General features: G+C 44.1%; 1 protein-coding gene across 1 annotated transcript in view; it reads right to left on the reverse strand.

The window, feature by feature from the left end:
- Positions 1-4,466, reverse strand: part of MYO3B (myosin IIIB) — a 390,474-nt gene extending 386,008 nt beyond the window's left edge. The window contains exons 1-3 of the mRNA XM_032401018.1: positions 4,456-4,466; positions 3,340-3,523; positions 2,498-2,632 (exon numbers count right to left, since the gene is read on the reverse strand). Coding sequence (XP_032256909.1) covers positions 2,498-2,632; positions 3,340-3,523; positions 4,456-4,466 — 330 coding nt within the window. The remainder of the gene's footprint in view (positions 1-2,497; positions 2,633-3,339; positions 3,524-4,455) is intronic.
- Positions 4,467-8,894: the final 4,428 nt, after the last annotated feature.

An 8,894-nucleotide genomic window follows, 5' to 3' on the forward strand; every position in this document is an offset into this window, starting at 1 on the left:
TGTGTGTGTGTGTGTGTGTCCAGGAACTGCTTTGATCGCAGCCAGAGAGGCTGAGTCTGTGTTCCCCAGGACTCTATGGGCAGTGCCAAGGGAGTAGCAACATGTGATGGGAGAAAAGTTCTGAAGTGTGGTTCTCCACCCAGTTCCGCCATGTAACAACTTATGTAACCACAGACAAGTCACTTCTTCCCTGGGCCTCTGTTCCTCAACTGACTACCAGGAGACTGACCTGATGAAAAGCCAAGGTTCCGGCCAGTTTTAGGAGCCCGGGATTCCCTTTTCCTATAAGCAAATGGTAGGCACTGGACACACCTGACCACCCAGCAGCGTGGCAAAGATTGCCCATTCTGGGACAAAAAAAGACTAAGGACATCTGGTTCGGCATACTACCAACTCTGGCATGGGCCAAAACAACCTGCAAAAGGCGTAAATGTCAGCATTGTATTACTGAGATATGAGTAATTTAGTATCTCAGGGCAGTCTCATTACCCGCCTGTGGTCACCCTGAAAAAGCAAGAGATAGTCCGAGAGGAGCATTTGCATAAGGCTTATTAGTTCATAGTTCTGGGCTCCTTCTCATCTTTCAAGGCCATGCCCAGCCCTTTCTGGCTGCCTTGCCCATGCCTGAGGGGCTGATGTTCAATCACTCCTTGTCAGGAAGAGCATCTATTCTCCAGGTGGCCACTGGTATGAGCAGCCACCTGCCTGCCTGGTCACATCGAGGGGAGGCCCGTTTTCAGGCCTTGGAAAATTCCTGGAAATTCCAGTTCTCCATGTTTGAATAGAGAGCCTTTATCAGTCAGGGGGTAAAAATGAACTGAAACTAAGATTTCTTTGTCACTGTACTTCCATTATGAAATTGCAACGGGGTTTAAAAGATGGAGATCTTAAAGAGCTGAAGAGGAATATAATCAGAAACCCCAGAAACAAGACTTTCCATGTCCCAAGAAAAGTGGCATTTTAAAAATTAATATTTATTCTAGAGCTCATTAGTAGGATAAAATATATATTCTCAGGGAGGCAGTAGGGAATAATAAAATATAAAAGAAGTACTATGAGAATATGTTCTATGACAACCAGCCAACCAAATAGACAAAGATGATCTTTGAAAACCAAAACCCCTTACATATTTATAGTCTGAGGAAGGCAACTGATTTGACAGAAATGTTCAAACTGGTTTCCCTGCAGATTACCCCATTTGAATATAACAAATGAATTCCCCATACACAGTTGCCATGGCAGCCAATAATATATCGTTCTGTGCCCAGGCCGTCTCAGAGCCAGGCAAAAGATTGGGACAAGAAGCTAGAAGATGTACTGAGGCCTGACCTCTGGTTTAGCACTAAATAGATTTAAAAAAAAAAAAAAAAAGGTATTTGAAGCCTTCCTAAGTAATGGGGGTAGAAGGTGGAGGATTAAGCTTTCACATGTGGTACCTGTGCTCCTGGACCAATATGTGGAGTCAGGCACAGAGGCATCTCCGTCCAGAGGAGCGGAATCCAGAACAAATCAGGGTGGGCCTAGTGAACATGAGACAATCCACCTGTCCTAATATACTAATTTCATATATTGCCATCACTATGTCTTTGCCATTTTCAGCCTCATGGGGCATGGGAGTTGCAGGGAATTGACTCTCTTGCATCCAGATACACACATTCATTACCATTAATAAAGAAGAAAAAGGCAGGATTACAGTGGATACAGTGGCGCTCTTCTCAGGTTCCTGCTTCAGAGCACATGCTGCCAGGAATCCTGGCTGCTCCCTGCTCCCAGCTCCGGGCAGTACCTCTCACTGGGAATCTCCCCCAGCTCCGGGGAACTGCTTCCCCTTAGGTCACACCCCTGCCCAAGGTGGCACCCAGCTGCGACTGGCTGATGCCGAGATACAATCCAGGACAGCTCTGCAAGAGCACCCCAGCCCTCCATCTCCCAGAGAATGGGCAGTGGCCTCTGTTGCAAGCACACTGCCGTCCCATGTCTCCCTTGCCCAATCCTGCCTTCCTCACTTCCTCCCAGGTCTAGCTCCTGTAAGAACTCTCCGATAAATCTGCCACACGTGATGCCCAGAGTCTGTTTGAAGGGAACCCAATCTAAGATGAAGATGAATGAACATGAATGGGCTAATCCAATCTTGCCAAGCCAAGTAAACCTTGCGTTAGCAATTTTTGAAAATGAGTTGCAATCAATTGGAACATGTTTTCTATGAAACGTTCCCAGTTTAAGGAAGAAAATAACCTTTTCCAAACTGTATTCCTATATTCACTCTGTATGAGAAGAAAAGATTATTAAACTTTTGAAGCAGAGAAACATGAACATTTTCAGCTCACAACCTACCTATAAGAACTGTGCAGGAGAAAGTCCCATCTGGTAAGGTGCTTGTGACACACAGGAGGGACCAACTCCTCGTATGTGTATCTTACACTATTTAGGCAGCAGTGCATCTGCTTGTCCCTGGTGTTCTGTTTAAATGGACGGGTACCCAACGGGAGCCTCTTACCTCCAGGACCAGCCACAGCTGTCCTCCCACACAGTGATCCGCTTTGTAAAACATCCCATAAAACTTTACAACGTTGGGATGATTCGGAAGAAACTGCAAAATGTTGTATTCTGCTTCAATCTCTTCATCCATATCCTACACAGTGTAAAAAATGCATGCTGGATTAAGTCTAACATCTGAGGAAGGGTACAGGTACGATATCATTAATAAAGCATATTTATTCTATATTTTTTACGTCATCATAACTGTATCTTGAAAATACCTAACAATGGACATTCACATCCCAAACAAAACCTTCTAGTTATTACATTAATAAAATGTCTTTATTATATCCTTTCCTCTTTAATAACACTATTACAAATATCTATTTTATTTTAAAACATCTGATTTTTCAAAGTAGTTAAGGAGAAGTAGCTTGAAGGGACCCAACCCAGCTTAGGACACTTTATAACCTCACTGTGCAAGACAGCTTCCAGCATTATAACCTAAGTGCTCAGTGCTCTAAAAGAAGATGAATGAATACCACAAGTCTAGAACACTTTGTAACTTACAAAGAGACTAGACTCTGTATAAGGGAGTGAAATACATTACTCTTTCCAAGATAACTTTTGAAGAACCCAGAGGGTCAAAACCAAAACAACAGTAAAATGGACAAGAAACAGAAATTCAAGGAATTTTTTAACTCCAAATGGAATCCCTTCTTTCAGATGAGCTGACAAATCATGACTCATTTTGAAATTTCATGCCAGGTTTTATGAAAATCATCCCTAGAACCAGGAAAGAAGCTGAAAGCTTAATGTGAATGAATTATATTGTGGTTTCAATTTACTACCATTACTTACACTGATTGGATCCAAAATTTTTACTGCAGCCAGGCTCCCATCTCTCTTGTTAGTTACCTTGTAGACCTTGCCATAGGTGCCTTTACCTATGGTTTCTATAATTTCCCAGGTATCAGTGGGATCTGGAAGTGATTCAAGTCCAAGCATTGTGGGGTTGTAATGAAACAATCCATACAGATGTTTCCTGATGGGGAGAAAAGTTTGTTATGTGCAACAGATCACAGGACTGGGGGCATTGGGCTTTCAAAACAAGAATATTCTTTAAAAAAAAGATTTTATTTATTTATTTGAGAGAGAGAGCTCGAGGGAGCATGAGCAGAAGGAGGTGCAGAGGGAGAGAGAGAAGCAGACTCCCCACTGAGCAGGGAGCCCAACACAGGGCTGGATCCAGGACCCTGAAATCATGACCTGACCTGAAGCCAGAAGCTCAACCCACTGAGCCACCCAAGCTCCCCTCAGAACAAGAATATTCTTATTTCTTAATTAGCAGTGTTATGGCACTTTTTCTTTTTATTTTCCCCCTTTAAGTAGATTTAAAAAAAAAAAAAAAAAGGTATTTGAAGCCTTCTTAAGTAATGGGGGTAGAAGGTGGAGGAGTGGGCAACATGACTCTGAAATATCTTTTAATCATATGATCTCACTGATATGAGGAATTCTTAATCTCAGGAAACAAACTGAGGGTTGCTGGAGTGGTGGGGGGTGGGAGGGATGGGGTGGCTGGGTGATGGACATTGGGGAGGGTATGTGCTATGGGTGAGTGCTGTGAATTGTGCAAGACTGTTGAATCACAGACCTGTATCTCTGAAACAAATAATACATTATATGTTAAAAAAAAAAAAAAAAAGAAGAAGATAGCAGGAAGGGAAAAATGAAGGGGGGGGGAATCGGAGGGGGAGACAAACCATGAGAGACTATGGACTCTGAGAAACAAACTGAGGGTTCTAGAGGGGAGGGGGGTGGGGGGATGGGTTAGCCCGGTGATGGGTATGAAAGAGGGCACATTCTGCATGGAGCACTGGGTGTTATACGCAAACAATGAATCATGGAACACTACATCAAAAACTTATGATGTAATGTATGGTGATTAACATAACATAATAAAAACAAAACAAAAACAAAAAAACCATGATTCTAAAAGAGAAGATTATATAAGCACTACAGGAAGGAGCAAAAGGGCCAAAGAGTTGCTGCTGGGGTAGAGTCTGAAAGCTAAAGGTCTAACATCTTCAAGCTCAGGTTCTGGTAGCCATGAGCAGGCCTCCCTGATGGTCGCTGGACACCAGTCTCCATCCTCCATGTGCAAAGTCTAGGCTACTAGGAAGGAGGATTTGGTGCCTCTACCAGGCATCAATCAATGTACAGCACCCACTGCTGACCAGGTCTTGGGTCTTGCAAGGATTAGTCAAGCTCAGACTCCATCCATACGGCAATAGCCTAGTGTGGGAATCACACTGAGTAGTTACCCAACAGCTGTAAACTCACCTTGTCTATTTAATAAGAACTCAGCCCTGTGGAGTTCAAGTATTTTAAATACCAGCAGCAAGCCTGACAGGCAAATAAAGTCATCCAAGACTGATCCCATGAAAAAGCCCCTTTAAGTTCAGTTGCTCCCTGATGAAGGGTCCCAAACCCAGTCTGTTTCTAACCACAGGGGAGGGGCCAATCTGGCTCCAACAGCGAGAGTCATGGCATCCAATCCCCACACAGTGGCTTGGTAGCCACCCACAGTGAGCACTTCTGCCTCATCCTGAGCATTCCAATTTGCACTTCTAATTCTAATTATTTTCTATATAGCACCCTCCCAAGGTGCAGCCTTCTGACCTGGCACATGAATCCAGTTTTTATCCCTACCCTTTGTGATGGGGGCATTTCAAAGATACTGAAAACCATTACCAAAACAAAATAAAATCCCACTGACTGTGCAGTTGATGCTGGAAAAAAACTTGTCTTTCCAGAACTCACCTGGCAAGCACATAAGGCTCCAAATGAGCCTACAATCAGCACTTAAGAACCCAGGCAAGGTTCACCCTGGGCTAAGGAACTGACCCCAAAAGACTGGCTGGACCCCAAACAACTCCTGCCTTTCATCTGCTCATTTCAAGATTTGAATAAACTCCAGCCTTTCCTCCTGGCCAGTGTTTTATAAAATCAATCTTTCTCACCACATGCTTCACTATTTTTGCCATCTGTACATTACCTATGTTATTAGTTATTAAATATGTTTAAATTACTTGCTTTTTCATATTTTTACTTGCTTCTTCATATTAATAAATGTCTTTTAAAGGCACTTTTATTTCTACCCTAAATGCAAAACCAGTATCATCTGCCATACATCAAAATTAGCTGCAAAAAGAACATTATGCTAGAAACAATAAAGAGTTATTCAAAAGTTCAGCCAGATACTGCTACCCTGTCTGTGCTCTCTCTTTCTGGAAAAAAAAAAAAAAAAAAAAAGGGAGATAGAGGCGCCTGGGTGGCTCAGTCATTGAGCATCTGCCTTCGGCTCAGGTCATGATCCCAGAGTCCTGGGATCAAGACCCGCATTGGGCTCCCTGCTCTGCTGGAAGCCTGCTTCTCCCTCTCCCACTCCCCCTGCTTGTGTTCCCTCTCTCGCTGTGTCTCTCTCTCTGTCAAATAAATAAATAAAATCTTCTAAAAAGGGGGGGGGGAGAAAGATCATCAAATGATGGAGAGGAATTATAGACAAGCACTAAGTTTTCCTTAACGTCATCAGAAGACCAGAAAAAGAATGAGCAAGGAAATAACTTTCTCTCTATGTGTTTCAGTGTTCTTTATTGTGAGATCCCCCAAACCTCTCAACACCTTGAGAACTGTTCCAAGCCTAGCTTCTACAACAGCAAAAAGCTGGATCAGCCAGGGGTACTGGTCAAGGCCAGACGGGCTTGGGGGTTGCTGGGGAGGGTACTGAGATGTGCTTCCTGGAGAGAAGAATCTGGCCCATCAGCTAGATGGAATCACTTTACATTTGCCAGTGCAGTCCCTGTTCCTCCACCAGCAGGGACACTCACATCTGGGTTCAGCGTCCTGACAGTAGTGCTCAAGTCAAACTGTCTGCATGATCCTGGCCCTTCCCTGACCAACCCTGAGATGTGAACTGGCTACTCATCTCTCTGTACCTTGGTTTCTTCATCTGCATCATGGAACCGCTATTGGTGATTCAACCCACTTCACAGAGTTGCTATTAGGATTAGGAGATGGAGACAGAATAAAGTGAGCGTAATGAGAGCCCAGAGAGGGCATCTGCCATCATAAAAGCATAGTACCAAGTTCTGCTTCAGAATAGGCAAGGCTTAACAGTTTCCTGTTTTGTTTTATCTCACTTTTAGCCATGAACTAAATGAGAACCAAATTAGTTTTACTCCAATCAGTTAATAGTTTCAGACAAATGGCTGGAATTTGGTGTGTGCAAATGAAATTAAATCACAGAATGTGGAATCGGGAGAAGACCCTAGAGGCCACTGAATCAAGTGGTTTTCTAATGATTTTTGGCCAAAAAACCCTTTCGTTAAATTCAATCTCCCTGAAGATGCTGATGTTTAAGCTGAAAGAAGCAGCTCAGGTCTGGCTGAGGCATGCTGGGGAGCCCTGTGCCCCCATGGGAGACATGTAGGGTGACTAACCATCCTGGTTCACCTAGGACTGCCTCAGCTTTAGCACTGAAAATCCTACGTCCTGGGAAACCTCTCAGAACTGGGAAAACTGAGATAGTATCTGAGGTCCCCTCAGAGCATTATTAGAACATCACTGTTCAAGCACCCCCACTCCACCCCCCCTTACTCCCTGTTATGTACTAAATCGTATCCCCCCCAAATTTAGATGTTGAATATGACTATATTTGGAGATAGAGCCTTTACAGAGGTAATTAAGGGAAAATGAGTTCATATGCTGGGCACTAATCCAGTATGACTGGTATCCTTATAAGGGACTAGGACACAGACATACAGAGGGAAGACCATGTGAAGATCCAGAGGGAAGACGGTCATGTACAAGCCAAGGAGAGAGACAGAATCAACCTTGCCAATACCTTGATCTCAGACTTCAGCCTCCAGAACTGTGGGGAAATACATTTCTGTTGTTTGAGCCACCCAGCCTGGGAAATTTTGTCATGGCAGCCCTAGCAAACTAGTACACTCCCATTTTACAGATGAAGAAAATAAAACCCAGACTGGTGTCACGACTGTTTACAGGCAATGCAAGAATGGGAATCCAGGCCTCCCTGGGCCTGATCCTGTGATCCTTGTTCCACAGAAGAGAATGGAGGGAGTCAGCTGGTTAACAATGGTCCTGTCTGACCAACTGCACCAAATATTTAAAAGTTCTGTGGTGGGAATACTCCCGATCACATGGAGGCTAAATGCCTCATGAACCTAATGGATGGCAATCTCTGCTCCCCGCCAGAACAAAAATAACTCACCTAGAGGGACTCATCTACAGTTAGCACCAATGATGGGTGAACAGAGGGAGGACCAGGTGCCACCGCCATGCCCATCACGTCCATCTGGGCATCAAGAGACAAGGTTAAATAAAGGTGTAACAGAACAGATGCACAATAACAGGGCTGCCAGTCTCTCTCTCTTTAAAATCAATACCTGACTCTATCATCACTCTGATGATTGATTAAACAGTCAGCCCAAACAGTGGCTGCTTATACAGCTCTATAGAGGTGGTGATAATCTGCCCTGGGGAGGCAGCGGGAATAGCCCTTCTGAGAGCCAAAAAGCTGCTCCTTGTCAGAATGTTAACCTTGGGGGAGACTGCACTTCTGCCTATGTCTGGGTCTGGGGCATGACAGACAGAGCTGGACCTCATGGATATAGCCAGGACTGAGCAAAGAAGAGCCAGGGGTGGTTTGGATTGAGAGATGAACCTGAGACCTCAGGACTCTGCAGAACCTCAGAAGTCCCGGCAGAGGCACCTGAGCTTCCTGCAATCCCTGAAATGGGGCCCCCGTCATTTATTTGGACTTGAAATGAAGGGATACCTTCATGAGGCTACAAAACTCAGGTTACACAGGCTACTCTCTTTGAAAGACAAACAGGACTAGTCTGTCTTGGCAGAAGAAAGTGATACATTTGTCAGCACAAGGTAGGCTTGAGCAGTTTACAAACCACTCAGAAGTCCTATTAGCCTGGACATGTCTATGTGTGCAGTTGCTCTAAAGTAAAGACTCGGGCGCCTGGGTGGCTCAGTCGTTAATCATCTGTCTTCGGCTCAGGTCATGATCCCGTGGTCCTGGGATCGAGCCTCACATCGGGCTCTCTCTTCAGTGGGAAGCCTGCTTCTCCCTCTCCCACTCTCCCTGCTTGTGTTCCCTCTCTCGCTGTCTCTCTCTCTGTCAAATAAATAAATAAAATCTTAAAAATAAATAAAAAATTAAAAAAATAAAGACTCGAACAATCTTTGTTTTTGCATTGTGTGAAAAGGGGTTATATCATATTAAAGGAATATTTTCCTATCTGTCACACATGATTAGCCAATTATCTACGAGACAGCAAAACTTCTCATTATTTAAGCAGAGAGAGAGAGATTGATTG

The sequence above is a fragment of the Phoca vitulina genome, unplaced genomic scaffold (genome assembly GCF_004348235.1).
Source record: "Phoca vitulina isolate PV1807 unplaced genomic scaffold, GSC_HSeal_1.0 scaffold1, whole genome shotgun sequence".
In the NCBI taxonomy this organism is placed as follows: domain Eukaryota; kingdom Metazoa; phylum Chordata; class Mammalia; order Carnivora; family Phocidae; genus Phoca; species Phoca vitulina.